This window comes from Sciurus carolinensis, chromosome 8 (genome assembly GCF_902686445.1).
Source record: "Sciurus carolinensis chromosome 8, mSciCar1.2, whole genome shotgun sequence".
Lineage (NCBI taxonomy): Eukaryota > Metazoa > Chordata > Mammalia > Rodentia > Sciuridae > Sciurus > Sciurus carolinensis.
This window is the reverse complement of record NC_062220.1, coordinates 120,215,988-120,232,758: the sequence shown is the minus strand read 5'-3', so window position 1 is coordinate 120,232,758 and position 16,771 is coordinate 120,215,988. Positions and strand designations below refer to the sequence as shown.

Here is a 16,771-nt window from a genome sequence, read left to right as displayed (position 1 = left end):
CTCCAGCTAGATGGCTCCATTTTCACACACAAGACACTGAGGTCCAGGGAGTGGGAAGCCTGGCCAGCAAGGCTGCTTGCCCAGATCCTGGCACAGAACCCCCATTTATTACATTGCTCTGCCACTTATAGAGAGAATGCATCCCCCAAAGTCCCACTCTTGGTTCTGGTGAATATCTTGTTCCTGGATTGCTGGTCATTCTTGCCCATCTCAAGCACTCAGTAGCCGGCTGGCTCCCCACCTTTTCTGGAGTCTGAAGCCGCTGCCCAGCCACTGGCTGTGCGGATAATGGCCTGGACCACAGCAATGAAGGTGGAAGTGACTTCAGTTTGGTGGTGCCGGGTTTTCAACCCTGCAGCCACTGCCTGTGGAGAAAAGGGGAGAGGGAGAACTCATCAGGGTCCCAGATGTAATCTGAACCACTCCTGTGCGGTGATGGGCCTCACAGGGCCAGATTGTGCCATTTCCAGACAAGTGACCAGCACAAGCAAGTTGGGGACACCTTGGTCTATGAGGTCTTGTTGGAACACGTGGATTGGTTCTCATTACATAAGGGTTCAAGATATCCCAGGTAGCAGGTGTAAGGACCATCTGCCCTGGGCAGAGGACACCAGCCATTGTCTACTCAGAAGATACAGGCCTCCAGCCCAGAGTTCCCTGTGATCCCACACAGTGACTCAGTTTCTCAGACCCCCAGCCCACCTGATCAATGTCTTTCTCCAGCGTTGTGGTGTTGGGCAGAAGCTGATTGTGCAACCGGGGCTCCTCCACAGCCCGCTTCACATCATAGCCAAACCACAGGCTGTGGATGATGGCCTGGGGGTGAGGGGAGTGGTGAGGGGTCAGCCTGGCCCAGGCACAGGATTAGGGAAGGCAAGTAGGTAGCACATACCAATGCAGTAGCTGTGGTAATCTGTGTGCCTCCGGCAGCTCCCACCACCATCTGGACCTTCCCGTCCTGACCCACGATGATTGACGGACACATAGATGAGAGTGGCTGCTTCCCTGTGGCCCACAGGAGGGGACAGATATCCTGGTCAGCTGGTGTCCAGGACACCAACTCCCTCCCAACCTAAATCCCCTGCCCCAGGACCTCCTCCCTGCACCTGGCTTGATGAAATTGGCTGGTGAAGGAGGTACCCCAAACTGGTTGGTGAAGTTGGGGGAACTGAAGTCATCCATCTCATTGTTGAACAGGATGCCGCTGACTGGAGAAAGGACCTTGGAGCCAAAGCTGCCAATGGGCTAGGTCAGATAGCTATGCCCAACTTGACCAGACCCTGCCTGGTTCCTGCCCACCCACCCCAGCACCCAAGCTTGCTCCCTATGAGGCCCAGCTGGGGCATGCCACCAGGTAGGATCTGTGTTTCCCAAATGAGAGTGGGAGCCCCCTTTATGGGATATGAGGCAGCCCCTAGTCCAATCCCCACTCTCAACTCTGCCCCTCCTTATAGCCGCACAGCCCCTACTAGAGATTGATAGTGCTAGTGGCAGACACAGCACTGCCATCCTCTGAGACCACAGACACGTGAGCAGTGCCTCCATCATCAGGAGTGTAGAATTCAGGCTCATAGTAGGAGGCTGGATGAGTGGTGTCATCAGAGATACGGGCTCGGAGCTGGTCAGCGAAGAACTCGGAGGTCATGTTGTGGATCACCTGTCAGAGACCCAGAGCTGACCTGAGAGGGTGGGAAGGGAGGGCAGGTGCAGGGCACAGGGTTGTCCTAGCAGGTCTTGGGAAGCCCAAGAATGGGTCTGACCCAAGCAGTCTTCACCCTAAACCCTCGGGGTCTCCCCAGGGCCCAGACAACAGGCCCAGTATTCACATAACTCATCTCATTGGCTCCCTAGCCTATCTTAGTTGCATTTCAACAGTTCTGGGTGTCTGTCTGCCTGTCCCTCCCCTAAGCCTCCAGATTCTTGCCACATTTAATCATTAACGCAAGTACTTATGGAGTTGTACTGCATACCCAGAGCTGAGGAATCAGCAGGGAACAGACACCATTCCCTGCATTCAAAAACAATAGCAGGCATGGAAAGTGCTGGAAATAAGAAGCCAGATAAGGGGGATGGAGAGGAGTGAGGTATGGGAAGAGTGGTCAGAGAGGGCTTCCTAGAGGAAGTGACATCTGAAAATGAGGCAAAGTTCCTGAGACAAGTGGTACATGCCTGGGGACGACAGGCAGAGAGTAAGTGACACGAGGGGAAGAGATTAGAGATATAGGCTGGGGCCCATTCCATAGGGTCTTGTAGGTCCAATGACAGACTGGGTTTTTGATCTGAGTCACTCAGGATTGGGGCAGAGGAGTGAGCATGCTGGGCCATGTCAGGGATAAGGAGAAGCTGTGAACAACTAAGGGAGAGATAATGGTGACTCACCTCCAACCCCACCATGAGAAAGAAGAGAGGATGACCTTGAGGTCTTTGGCCCAGAGTGGCCATTAACTGGGGAGATAAACACTGTAGAAGAGGCAGGTCTGGGACTAATAAGGGCTTGAGTTTAGACACATCAAGGCACTGAAGAGCATGACTCAGGTGGGTGGATCCACGAGCACGGGTGTGTGGAGTTGATGGGCAAGGTCAGGCTGAGAGATAAATATAATGTTGGTACCAAGCAGCTATTCAAAGTCATGAAAGTCTGGCCAAGGTCCCCAAAGCAGGATTAAGGAAAATGCCTCAAGAGGGTTTGGGCAACTCTTGTGCATTAACTGACCAATGCAAGGGAAAGATGTTCAGCCCAAATTTACTCCCATGGAAACAGAAAAATTTGGGATGTGGGACATGCTTTGAGATAGCTGCCCTGGGCTTTATCAACAAACCAACCAAGGGGGTCTCTTGTAGTTTGAGAGACTGGAGAGACATCATGGCCAAATTGCATGTGACTTGATGAATCCTGAACCTAAGACGTTGAGACCCTCAGGGAAGTTCTGACGTGGGCAGCTCCCAGTAACACCAGGCCAGGGTTTTGTGGCCTCCATGTCAGGTTTCTGGCTGCCACAGTATGTAGAAATCCTCACTCTTAGGAGATACCCTAAAGTGTAACATAGACAACCTATATCTAATCACTCAGAAAAAACATGGGTATGGAGAGTTGGGGGCATGGGTGGGAAAGAGAAGATGGAAACAGAGCAGAATATTCACATCTGGAGGATCAAGGGAAAGAAAACATGTGTACATTCACCTTTAAGTTTTTTGTTTTGTTTTGTTTTTTTGGTGGTGCTGGGGATTGAACCCAGAGCCTGACATGCTAGGCAAATGCTCTACCACTGAGTCCCAATTCCTTTTTCTTTCATTGTGTAGGTGTGAAATTTGCAAAGTGAAAGAAAGAGGTGAACTGTGTAAGATACTGCCATGAGAAACCCAAAGAGGAAAATGAGGCTAAATCTGGAGACCTAGGGTTGCAGGGGTAGAACACAGAAGGACAAGACCTGAAGGGAGAGATGGACCGGGGATATGGCTCCATGGTGTGAGTCCATGGTAGAGTGCTTGCCTACCATATGCGAGGCCTTGGGTTCAGTCCCTGGCATCATAAAACAAACAAACATAAAAAATAAATTACAATGAAGGAAGAGAAGATGGGCTCAGTTGAGTTTGCCTTAAGGGGAATGGTACTCTGAACCAGCAAGTAGACAGAAGGGCCAGGCTTATCCAGGAGGGAGGGCAGGGGTAGGAAAAATGGGGTGATTTCTGTCCCCGTAGAGAGATAAGGTGCCAGGTCACTGGCTGTGATGGTGGTGGCAGTTGCAGGGTGTGTGTGGTACAGAATGTTCACAGGGAAAGACAAAATACCAGGGAAAACTGAGTTCCCTCCTGGTCAGTGTGAGGGGATCTGCAAGTCTAACCCAAATGCAGGGGATCCAAGTAGGTAAGGAGAAATGTGAGACCCTTTGGCAGGACATGACAGGGATCCCAGTAGAGGCCTAGTATGGAACTGAGGCACCTGGAAAATGAGAGGGCCAGGTGAGGCCAGGCCTGGCATGGAAATCAGAGAAGCATTACATTAGTTCCTAACCTCCCTCAAAAAATCCTACTTATTCCTGAGGGTTGCAACACCCCCTTAAGTTCCTTACCTCAGAATTGACCACTCCAGAATCTTGCAAGCCTAAAGGGCACAGCATGTGAAAAAGCCCTTGAGATAGGAGTGTAGCCAGAGAGGGGCTGCTAATTACCCTTGGTCAAGTCTGTTTCTCTACACTATGCACCAATCCCAGCACACAATAGGCCCATAATCAAAGTCTGTGGGAGGAGTGGATTCGGAAAACATGCATGAGGCTGGGGTGCCCCAAGAAGTTCACCTAATTCCTCTATGGCAAAATCCCTGCCCATTATGGGTCAGTCCCTTACCTTAGTCATATCAATAAACTTTGGGTCTCCAAGCAGGGTCCTCTTGGCATAGGCAAACCGGAAAGCCTCCACAATGCGGTGGTATGTCAGGCCCTTCTGTTCAGGGGTCTCCACGCTTGCCCGAGAGAAGTTATACCCTAGTTGGTCAGAGTCAGGTGCATATTGGCAGGCCTCAGGGGCATGGAGATGTTCAAAGGATTATTGTGTCCCTAAGACATTTTTCCCAGCTCTACTAAGGGAACATTTAATAACCAACATCAGTGGCTATTTCAGAAAGCTGTTATAAAGCCAGCTGCCCACCCCCACTGCCCAGCCTGAGCCTCACATATTCAGCCAGAGGCTCCAGGTCTACAAAGTCACAGATGATCACTTAGATGAACCCTCTGGATGAAGTTCCCCTAGCCTAAATTCCTCTCCCTCCTCCTCCAGCCCTTGAGCTTTGCCCATCATGGATAGCCCTGATCACTCCACACTGCCTCCTGCAGGAGAGGGGGAGCCATGCACTTAGTAGCAGGTTGGAGAGGCCCTGGCAGAAGATGCAGCAGGGATGGAGCTCAGGGAGGAGAGGCAGTGTTGTGGAGCCCTTCAGCAAAGTCATGGTGGGACTGCTTACCTTTGAGGATGTTAAGGATGAGAACCAGCACAGGCCCACTGAGTGGGGCACTGGGCACATACAGCATTGAGTTCCCGAGCCTGACGCTCAGCGGGTGCTCAATAAGTTCTGCATGGTAGTTGTTCAGGTCCTCAATTGTCATAATGCCCCCTGCAAAAGGGTGGACACAGGGATGGGGCTGCACCATGGCAGGGATGGGGGAGCAGAGTTGCATATGGATGTATTGGGTGGCACCATTGGGCAGAAGGATAGGGTTGCACCATTGGAAGGAACCACAGAACCATCAGGCTGGGAGTCCTGCCCATCCTTCAGGGCCCCAAGTCTTCTGTTCTCCCTAATGGTACTCACCACCCACATCCAGGTCTAGACCCACAACCCTCAATCTGCTTGACTCACTGGCCTCCTGGCCCACCTTCTCCCCTTTCTACAAAGGGTCTTTTCCAAGTGGAGAATGTCTATTCCCATTGTCCCCCCATGCTGGATCCCTCCTCACTTGAAGATTGGGTAGATGGAGACTCCTAATTCTCCAGAGAACTGGCTCCAAATACAGTATTTACAGGCTAATTTCTGGCATCAGTAGTAAAAGTCAACATGCTAATCGATCTCCTCCACGAAACACAGACAAAACTAACATGAAAAAGGCCATAACTGAGCACTCACATCCTGCCCCCCAAAACCCCTCCAAAATGTCTCACAAGCCCACCCTTAACCCTTATGACCTTTCCTGGTGAATCAAAATTGCCTCTCTCTAGGACTTAGCACAAACTATTCCTTCTGCAGGATTCTGCAGGAATCCTTCCTCTTTCTGCCTGATAAAGTCACCTGCAGGCAGCTGCCACCTCTTACAGGAAATCCTCCTGGATCCTCAGTCTGCACTCCTGTGCTTCCCCAGACCCAGCTTCTACGTACACCTGAATTAAGCCCATGAAGGGCTTTCTCTTCTGTCTGTGTGGTCTCTCTCTGACCAAACAAAGAGCTGTGGACCTACATGGCCTGTTGCTGACCCTACCCTGCCAGGGACTCCCTGAGAGCCCAGTGCCATGAGGGGGCCTCATGGTCTGGGCCTCACTCCACTCAAGATTCCTACTGTGGGGTTCTCCACTCAGGCCTCCAAGGTTGCCCACTTACCAACCGCCTGGATGTCCTTCACAATCTGGGCCGTGAGGCTCCCGTTGTAGAAAGCCTGGGCACCTTCTCGGGCCAGCGTCTGGTACGTGTCTGCTAACTGTGGCATGGTCACTTTCTCTCCCTCCCGAAGTACCTTCCCATCCCGGCAGAAAATCTTGCTGGAGCAGAGGGGGTTCGAGTGAGGCAGCCAGTGGGGCAGATTCAGCCAGACCCATTCCTCTACCTGCCTTGCTCTCTTTGTTCTCAGGGTAAGGAGAACAATTGCCCACAGGTGACCCTGTTGCTCAGAGTTACTAGTATTCCACGCCATTCAGGTCACATGGTCAACCACAGTTTTCACTAGGGTCAAACCAAGATTGGAATGTGTCCCCATACACAGTGGGAAGGGTTTGCATCTTCTCAACCCCAGTGCCTCCCTCCCAGTACAAGCCCTGAAAGCAGAGCACAGCTCCATCAGCCCCTTCCTGCCAGCCCTGCCTCTGCCCCAGGCAGGCCCACACCTGCCGACATACCACAAAGCAGGAGTCTGCTCAATGATATCCCGTTTTCTGTCCAGGGCTGCTGCCAAGCCCTTGCCCACAGGGAAGCCATAGCGGGCCAGTTGGATGCTGGGCTGAAAGAGGCGATCCCAGGGTAGCCGCCCATGCCGCTGGTGTGCCAGTTCATAGCCCCTGATCTCACCAGGAACTGCCACTGACAGCCCGCCTGGGAAGAAAGAGAGAGATGTGGTTAGCGACCCCCAAGTAGAGGACACTGGAATCTCTGAAAGGCATCCCAAGTGCCTTCCCTGACCCATTTTACAGGTACAGGTACAGATGAGGTTCAGAAGGAAATGTGTGTGTGTTGCTAGGTATCAAACTCAGGGCGGCACACATGCTAGGCAAGCGCTCTAGCACTGAGCTATACCCCCAGCCCAGTGAAAGGAATATTTAGGATCATATCTGGGCTCTACAAAGAAAAGTGCAGATCAAATAGGGATGGTTGGGAGGGCACAGAATAGGGAGCTGGTGGCACATGTGCTGTGTTTTGCTGTCCCAACATTAAGCATCTGTCTCCACAGTGCCTTCATGTCTGAAATCCTGTGCCAGGCTTATAGTTGCTCAGTGAAACGGGAGAAGCCAGACCCTCTCATCTCTCAATCCAACTACCCCCAGTCACAAGATTTCTTGTTCCATAAGACTCCAGGGACCCACTAGAATGTGTCAAAGTAAAATCAGGTCTTGCTTGCCCTCAGCTCAAGCCCGGGTCACCCTCGAGCCTAAGTTACTCCCAAGGAAAGGGCTTTCTCGCTTTTTAATACTGTCCTGGGACCTAATCACTGCCTTGTCCCTTCTCTGAGCCTCAGTTTCCCCCATCTGACTATAAGGGGCCTTCCCTTCCAGTTATGACCTTCAAGGAGCCCATGATTCCATTAGAAACAGATCCCTGAGCCTCATTCCCCATACGCCCCAATGCCTACATAGGTGCTACACCCAAATCCATTCATTGACAGCTTTGCCCAGAAAGGCACAGCCATGGCCTCCTGCTCACTTCTAAGCATCCCCTAAATTTCACTGCTGAGGCGATGGAAGCATTTTAGTTATTCCCAGGCTTGGCAGCTGCAGCTCTAGAGCTGCCTCTCTCACCTCAAACTCTCTGAGAGCCAGGTTGCTATGATCTAGAAATTGCACAGCTCAGAAGATCTGATACCCAGCACGCAATTCTTCCCACCTTAAAAAAAGAAGTCCTGCCTATACCCAAAGGACTTAAAATCAGCATACTACAGAGATACAGTCACATCAGTGTTCATAGTGCTCAATTCACAATAGCCAGATTGTGGAACCAACCTAGATGTCCTTCAATTGATGAATGGATAAAGAAACTGTGGTATATATATATACACACACACACATACACACACAATGGAATAAAGAATAATAAAAGAATAATAAAGAATAAATAATAAATGCCATAAAGAATAATAAAATTATGGCATTTGCAGGCAAATGGATGAAATTGGAGAATATCATGCTAAGTGAGATAAGCCAATCTCAAAAAACCAAAGGACGAATGATCTCTCTGATAAGTGGATGATGACACATAATGGGGGATGGGAGGTGGCAAGAATGGAGGAAGGAGGGACTGTATAGAGGGAAAAGAGGGGTAGGAGGGGTGGGGGGGGAGAAAAAATAACAGAATGAATCAAAAACTATTACCCTATGTAAATGTATGATTACACAAATGGTATGCCTCTACTTCATGTACAAACAGAGAAACAAGATGTATCCCATTTGTTTACAATAAAAATAAATTTTAAAAAGTGGGGGGCTTGTGTTGGGGCTGGGGTTGTAGCTCAGTGGACGAGTTCTTGCCCAGCATGTGTGAGGCACTTGGTTCAATTCTCAGCACTGCATATAAATAAAATAAAGGTCCATTGGAAAGGGGTTGCGGGGGGGAGGAAAAAATAACAATGAATCAAACATCATTACCCTATGTAAACGTATGATTACACAAATGATATGCTGTTACTCCATGTACAAACAGAAACAACATGTATCCCATTTGTTTACAATAAAAATAAATTAAAATTTTTTAAAAATGATATTTCCCTATATGTAAAATAAAATTTAAAAAAAGAAGTCCTGGGCTGGGGATACGGCTTAGTTGGTAGAGTGTTTGCCTCGCAAGTACAAGGCCCCCAGCACCATCAAAAAAAAAAAAAAAAAAGTCCTCTCCTAACCTCAGGCCAACTGGGGCTCTATGTCACCCTGCTTGCCAGGCTCACAGGTGACCCCCATGCTGCCAGACCCAGCATATCACTCTTACTGGGATCATCACTCTTTCCTCCCCAGCCACCCCTGTATCAGGCCTGGTCCCCTCTGCTTGTTGCCCTGTCTCCTGCCACCTCTCCTCTCCCTCTTGGTGATGTCCCCCAGCACTTACATTGACAACTCCCAAATTTACCCTCTGACCTAGGCTGCTCCCCCAATTGTCAGACCCAAATATCTACCTGCCCACTCAAAATAGGCATCTCAAACTTAACACACTGCACTGCTGAGTATCTACTCAAACCTAATCCCCAGCAGCCCTGCCTATCTCTGTTAGGGCCACCCTATCCAACCAGGTAGAGACCAAAGACTCTGGGGTCATCCAGGACTCCCTGCATGCACATTCCACTCGAACTGTCAGCAAATCGCAGACCCCATCTTCCAGGAGTATTTAGCACCAGTCATGACCAACCATCCTCCAGTCTCCCTGGATTATTAAGATGACTTTCTGACAGGTCCCTGCTGGCTTTCTGCCCCTTATATGGCAGCCCAAGGGGTCCCATTAGCCATTAGCCAGATCTGTTCTCCTGCACTCAGATACTCAAGGGCCTCCCACCTTACTTGGACAAAAGGGAGAGACTTTACAGGGACCTGCAAAGTCCTACACAAACTAGGCCATTCTCTTGGACCCTGTGTCTTCCTCCTCCTCCTCCTGGGTCTCTTGTTGGCAGCCTCCCTAGCTCCCTGCAGGGCTCTATGCCTATTCCTTCCACATGGATCACTCTATCTTCCCAGGCTACAATGCATTTTTTGTCTTTGTATTTTACCCCAGCTTTGGGGACACTGTCTGACACTGTAAGAGGGGCTCAATGATTCCCATTAACTAAGTGAATTTCAAGTATCTGCAAAATACTGAATCTATAAGATTCAAGCATTCCCATATGCTGAGTAATTTCATTTCTACACATTCTGAGTTTCTTATAGTGAGAATCAAAAAATCAAAGATTACCTGTGCCATGGAGGGATCCAAAGAGGCTGCTCAAGGAATACCACCTAGGACCCACCTGAGGCATCAGACCTTGCCAGGGTCAGGCTGCCTCACTCCTCCACCTCCCCAACTTCCTTTTTTTTTTTTTAATTGGTTCTTTTTACTTATACATGACAATAGAGCCCATTTTGATATAATTATATAAGCATGGAATCTATCTTATTCTAATTAGGGCCCCAGTCTTTTTGTTTAAAACCTCTATGTTTTTTATTTATTTATTTTTATGTGGTGCTGAGGATCGAACGGTGCCTCATACATGCTAGGCAAGTACTCTCCTGCTGAGCCACAACCCAAACCCCAGGGCCCCAGTCTCCTGGATGTACACGATGATGGGATTCACCATGGTGTATTCACATATGTACATGAGAAAGTTATGTTATGTCTTTCCTAGTCCTCTCCCACCTCCCTTCCTTTCATTTCTCTTTGTCTAATCCTCTGAACTTCTTTTCTTTCCCTCCACCCACCCCACCTTTTTGTAGATTAGCTTCAACATATCAGAGAAAATATTTGCCCTTTGGTTTTGGGGGATTGGCTTTTAAATTCCAACTTCTTGGGGCTGGGGATATAGCTCAGTTGGTAGAGTCTTGCCTTGCAAGCACAAGGCCTTGGGTTCAAATCCCCAGCACTGAAAAAAAAAAAAATTTCAACTTCTTATTTCACAATCCATTCTACCTTCTTTGAATGGTGCCCGTGGGGGCAGGCATTGGCTTCCTCTCAACTACATGTGGAGTTTGGGGATTTCCTCTCCACTTATAGTCAGGTTAGAAAAGACAGACTCTGCTCCTTATTCTAGAGGGCCATCCCCACGAGTGAACAAAAGAATGAATGGAATTCCTGTTAAAAACACAGGATTAGAGAGAGTCTGTGTTCAATCCTTCTTTACCATCTCCCAGCTATGTGATCTCGGTTAGTTTACATGACCTCTCTGGGCCTCAGCATCCCCACCTGTAAAACGATAATCCATCCAGCATCCTCACTCCACTCCTAATGATACAGGGACAATACAAGGGGCTCATCAGTGAAAATCACTGAGCAGGGTACTGGCCCAAGTGACCCCTGAATATGTGAGCCTGTTAAAATAATAATGCAATTACCTCTTGGTATCCAAGGGAGATTAGTTCTAGGCTCCCCCAAGGATACCAAAATCCATGAATGCTCAAGTCTCTTATACAAAATGATGTTGTATTTGCATATAACCTATGTACATCCTCCTGTATACTTTAAATAATCTCTTGATTATAGTACTTAATGAAATGTAAATGCTATGTAAATAGTTGTTATACTGAATTGCTAGGGAATAATGACAAGTAGAAAAGGTCAAAACATGTTTAGTACAGATGAAATTCTTTTTTTCAAATATTTTCCATCATCCTCAGTTGGTTGAACCCCTGAATGCAGAACCCATCAATATAGCGTGGACTGTGATGATTCTTTCCATGTATAACCACAGGCTGGCCCTGGAGGGCCTGAGCAGAAATAACAGAAGAACCTGTCCTTCCCCTACTTCATGATGATAGTTCAGCCAGTCATTATGAGAACATGTCATGGGGTCAGGAAAGGATGGGAGAGGTGGCAGAGCTGTCCCCAGGCCCTGAACAAGGCAAGCTCATGTGGGTGAGGCAACTTCCCAGTGGTTCATCCTGGCTCTATATCCACACCCCAAACCCATGAGACAACTTACCTTCCTCAGACTGCTTGGAGCTGTTGAACATGCTGGCGTAGGCCAGTCTAGGTGCCACCTCCCGGGCATTGATGATCTCAGCTTTTCCTGAAAAGAGAAGCTGGTAGGCAGGCCAGACCCACCCTGAGCCCTCTCCAAGAGGGAACCCAGGGGCCACCCCACTATGCTACTCCCATCCCAAGGCCACCCTGAGATGGACGCCTCCTGCCACTCACTTTCCCCCCACCCCAGGTACTCACGTGTAGTGCTATTATAGATGGTGAAGAACAGGCCACCCCCAATGCCCATACTATGAGCATTCATGAGCCCCACACACAGCAGACCCGCAATGGCTGCATCCACCGCTGAACCTCCTTCCTGCAGCACGTCCCTGCCAGCAGCACGTGGGAGGGTGAGATGCCAAGGGCTCCCTATCTCCCATGCTTACTCTGCCACCCTCCTCCCCATCTTTACCTGGTCACCCTACCCAAAGAAAAATTGAAGAGGGGTCCATAAGAGTTTTTTATTGACTTTTTGTTTTAGTTCTGGGGATAAGCTATAATCCCAATCCTTTTTTATTTTGTATTTTGAGATTGGGTCTCCCTAAGTTGCCAAGGCTGGCCTTGAAATTGTGAACCTCTTGCCTCAGCGTTCTGAGTAGCTGGGATTACAGGTGTGTGCCACCATGCACAGAGAAATTTTAAAGAAAATTTTAAAGTTTCCCCTTTTCCAAGAAAACAAATGTGCAGAACTTACTTGAAAAAAAAGGAAAACAGTTATTTTTTTATTAATAATGTTTTTTTGTTTTTTTGTTTTTTTGTTTTTTTTTTAGTTTAAGTCTTTAAACTGGAACTTATCTTTGTATATAATGTGAGCTAGGAATCTAGAATAGAATAGAATGGCAGGGTTTATCCACAGAGATAAATCCTCTTAGAATTGAGAAAAGGGGCCCAGATGGCTACTGGGAGACCAACACCCTGCTCTCAGGGTCACTGTCTTCTTCTCCCCTGACCAGAGCCTACTGAGAGGATCCAAAAAAAGGACAGGCAGCTCCATGAATATCCTCATCCAGGCAGTCTGATTATAGGTGGGGAAACTGAGTCTTGGAGGGGCAAAGGTCTTGCCCAGGTCCACTTGTATGGTTGTCTTCCAGGGCCTGCGTGTGCCCATACCACCCCAGGCCATGCTCCAGATCGGTTGGTCCAGCTCACCTCCCAATCTCCGAGCAGCGCTTAGCATCCGTGGCCACAGCTGCCCTGGCATACACATGTTCGGGCTGCCTGGATCTGGAGGGCAGCCAGAGGCAGAGACCAATGATGACAAGTACCAGAACCACGACCAACAGGCCCAGCACCACGAACCGCTTCTTCATGGCTCTGCCATACAGGGTAGGGGGAGGAGCAGGGTCAGGCCCAGCCTTGGGCACTCCCAGACCCCTCCCCCACAGGGCACAGTCTAAAGTCAAGCTTCAGACACAGCCTTGTGTCTCCTTCCAGGCTCCTAGAACATGTGCAGGCTGTCCAGCCTGCAGACCTTTGGTCAGGCCATTTCCTCGCCAGGAGCTCCAGGCCCCATCTCTGCCCTCCCAAATCCTCCCTGATCATCTTCAAGGCTCACTAAAGTAAGTACCTCACCTCCAACACAGACCCCTTCAGACCTCACATGCTCTGTCTACCTTCTCACAGCGGCTGAGCTTCTACTGTCAGATGGGGAGTTCCAGGAAAGATAGGCCTGGTTTCACTGCTTCTATGCCCCCCACCCCAACCCAGACCTGATACTATCCATGGGTCCCCCAGAATGTCTAACCAAAGAGCACAGGGCTGAGCAAACACCCATTGTACCTTCCAAGAAGATATGCCAGTTTGCTCCCGAAATCAGCAGGCCAGGTCACCACAGGGCCAGGACTTACCGTCCAGCAGAGGGTGGCAGCCCCAAACCTTGCCTGGGGAGGTGGCCCCAAAAGATGGGAGGGTTTGACTGAAAACAGCTGGAGAAATAACTGGGGCGTCACTCCCGCTCTATAGGAGCCTGAGGTCACAGAATCTTCTCTAGAGACTCCTCAACCAGGCAGTCTCCTCGGTCTCCTGAAAATCATGGGGATGGACTGAAGCAGGCCCAGCCCTTTCTGGGGGGCTCCACCTCAGGCTGGTTCTCTGACTCCAGTTGAACACGAGTCAAAGAGGCTGAGACTATTATTCGTGCACATGTCCGCATGAATTCTCCCAGCACAGCCCAGAGAGAGTTTGCAGGGTAGGGAGGGAACAGGGCACAAACCCAGTATTAGGTGATGAGAATGTCATGTGACTAATGGGGCCAAGGGGCCAGAGCCAGACTGTCCCCCTCTGTGTTTGGACTGGCCAGTCACCTGCTGTGGGAATTGGGCAAGTCATTTCTCTGTCTACCTTCTACTGACCTTACTTGCCAGGTGTGCTGGGAGTTAAGTGGATTCTTAGAATGTTTAAAGTGCTAAGTAATTGCTGGCTACAATTATTATCATAGTTGCACTGGGGGATGTCCCAGAGAGGACTGCATGTCACAGGGGACATTGGTGGGCCTCTTGCTGGCTACACATTTCCCCTGTGGATTTCCTTCCAGACTACACAGGGAAGGACAGCAACAGTCCCTGGGACTATGACAGCAAGTGAGGTGTGTGATGCCAACAGGAAGGAAGTGGTGGGGCGACGGAGGCAGAGCTTTTCCTCTTCCAGACTTTACCTCCAGAGGGCGGCATCCACCAGTGAGCCCCTCCAGGGAGCCCCGGGCTGACTCCCCACTCTGTTTCCCCCTGCTCCTATTCAAAAGATCCTGAACAGACAGGGTGTCCCAGAGATGGTCTAGGAATGAAGTTCCTGTCCCCTCTGCACATCTGTGGGGAGCATTCCAGATACTAGCATGAAAGGGCTTTCCTGCCCCAGGCTTGGCAGGAAGGGTAATGATGGGTGGCATAATGGCATTCACCCCCACTTCTGGTATGGGAAAGTAGAGACTACAAGTCCTCAGTGCAGAGGGGAAAACTGAGCCCTAAGCAGAGGGGCCCAGAAGGCAGTCACGTCCAGATTACTACCCCATGTATCCCTTAAGAACTAAAGTAGCCCTCCTGCCCACCTTGAACAGCATGGCCTGATCCCAGGCACAGTTCTTCCTGACCTGAACTCCACCCGCCTCTTCCTCACTGTGCCTCCCACCAACTCATCCTCCAAAAAGCATCCAGAGGGTTCTGTCTGTCCAAAGACCAACCAACCCCAAACTCCTCACTGTCCAAGAGATAGGCTACACTGTTCATGAGGACTAATGGTCTGCTAGGCACACAGGTACCCTAAACCCTAGTTGGGACCCCAGGGTCAAGGGTTCCTAATGAGAAAGTCATGCTGGGAGTTGCATGCTGGGAGTAGGGCCACCAATAGGCTATCATCTATCACAGATACAGAACATTCCCATCATATGTGGTAGGCCAGGAGCTGAACCTGGTCAGCGGTCCCCTCCCTGTCCCCACATAGCCTTGGTCTTCTCTGGGCACCCTGAGACTCATTTTTTCTGGGCTTGAGGCTATGAGCTGAGACTACCCTTAGGGTCCTGGAGTGAGCCAGTTGTGACCTCCTGACACATGTTCCAGCCTTCTCTGTGCACCCAATGACCAAGTAAAGGCACTCAGCAAGGCTCAGGGAGCCTGGAGAGGGGAATGGGTGATTCTGAGCCCTCTTCCTCCTCTCAGGACAGTGTGACAAGGAGGGCTGGCCCAACCCCCTGCAGGCAGATGTCCCCAGCTCAGCGGAAGACACCCTGCTGGGGAGCTGGGCTTCCATTTCCCACCCCTCCACCCCCAAGTTTTCTCAAAGACTCACTGAAAGAATGTTCAAGCCCAGAATCTTGGCTCTCACCCAAATCAGTATCAGGAGGGGAAACCAAGGCCAGTAATAGGTCAGATACAGCGCTGGTCCTTAAACCCAAACCCCCCGCCTCATTGTAACCCTGGTAGGTTTACCTGAGACCCAGGGGAGCAGCAAGGGCCCAGGAGAGAGCCCCCTCTTCCTTAGAAGATAGTTTTGGACAGGGGCGCACGCAGGGAGGAAAAGGCCAATTTGTCTGCCTGGGAAAGTTCTGGCCACAGAACAGCTGCCCCCCCAGAAGCAGTGGGAACCACGCCTTCAACCCCTGCAGAGCTCCTCAAGGGGCCTCTGGATCGGGATCAGCATCTGGGAGTGGGCATCTCCAAGGCACAGAGGCAGGAAAGAAGGAGTAGGGGCTGAGGACCCATGTCCTTACCTCATCAGAGGGGGCAAGAGGTCAGCTGGGGGCACCCAGTATCCCTGTGGAGGCAGTTGGAGGCGTCTAGAACAGGCAGTCCTCTGCCAGAGGTCCAGCCAGGCTGGAAGGATGGTGGGAGGCTGATGTCACAGCAGCAAGGAGGCACAGTGACTCGGCTTGTCACCAGGTGACTAAAGTTCATGCAGCCCTGGGAGGGCCTTGGGCAGGAGGTGGGAGGTGCTGTGAGCCTGGGAAAGGGGCTCCCCTCTCTCAGATTCAGTCCCTTCCAAAAGGCAGTGTCCACTGGTGAGCCCTTCCAGGGATCTCAGGCTGGATCCCCCTCTGGCTTGCCCTGTCCTTCTTCAGTGTGTCCAAACTCAGAGCCAGACAAGGTGTCCCAGAGATGGCTCCTGAGGCAGTGAAGTAGGGATGACTCCCAGCACCAGACCAGAGCCTGTACCCAAGAGACCTCACCACACCCTGCTGCTGGATGCCAAAGTCACGTCCCTGGAACATGACCTAGAGGTGCCAACGTCCAGACCGGTTCCACTGCCAATCCAGGAACATTAACACCCCAGGCCCAAAGAACTACCTGAATAGCTTAGAAAGGCAGGGTCCAGAGAGGGCCAGAGCTGACCCAAGGTCATACAGCCCAGCAATGCAAACCTGCCATCCCATACCTGCCCCAAGTTGCTGCATGTCTGACTAGTTCACCAAGGAAGTCTCAACTAGAACAGCTGTGGGTCCAGTCCAAGAGGCCTCGGGTGATACTCCCCATTCTCTCTTGGCCCTCATCCACCAAGGGCAGTGGGTCCCTGAGTTATAGCTTCCTACACCCCTCCCCAGACAGCTGTGCATATAAGGTGGTGAGCTCCTCGTCCCCAGGAATATGCAGTCCTCGCTTATCCAGAGATGCTGACTCTAACGCACACAGGCACCATTTACACTCACACTCACTCTGAATCTAGGCTGAACAGAACAGATTC

The 16,771-nt window shown here is 50.4% G+C and overlaps 1 protein-coding gene across 1 annotated transcript; it reads right to left on the bottom strand.

Moving 5' to 3' along the window:
- On the bottom strand, positions 1 to 15,847 carry Ggt1 (gamma-glutamyltransferase 1). Its single transcript, XM_047561366.1, has 13 exons — positions 15,804 to 15,847; positions 12,752 to 12,916; positions 11,801 to 11,931; positions 11,562 to 11,648; positions 6,598 to 6,790; positions 6,086 to 6,243; positions 4,958 to 5,107; positions 4,345 to 4,481; positions 1,470 to 1,657; positions 1,107 to 1,234; positions 893 to 1,005; positions 703 to 816; positions 1 to 365 (listed from the first exon to the last, which is right to left on the bottom strand). Exons 1-13 carry the CDS (start codon positions 15,806 to 15,808, stop codon positions 219 to 221), a joined length of 1,716 nt encoding a protein of 571 aa, XP_047417322.1. The 5' UTR covers positions 15,809 to 15,847; the 3' UTR covers positions 1 to 218.
- Positions 15,848 to 16,771: the final 924 nt, after the last annotated feature.

What these genes read in the sequence shown, in the direction of transcription:
- Ggt1 (XM_047561366.1), bottom strand. An exon ending in GAAGGACATCCAGGCGGTTG is followed by an intron (nt 5,108 to 6,085) that starts GTAAGTGGGCAA and finishes ACCCTTTTGCAG; the next exon opens with GGGGCATTATGACAATTGAG. An exon ending in CATCCTTAACATCCTCAAAG is followed by an intron (nt 4,482 to 4,957) that starts GTAAGCAGTCCC and finishes CTGACCAACTAG; the next exon opens with GGTATAACTTCTCTCGGGCA.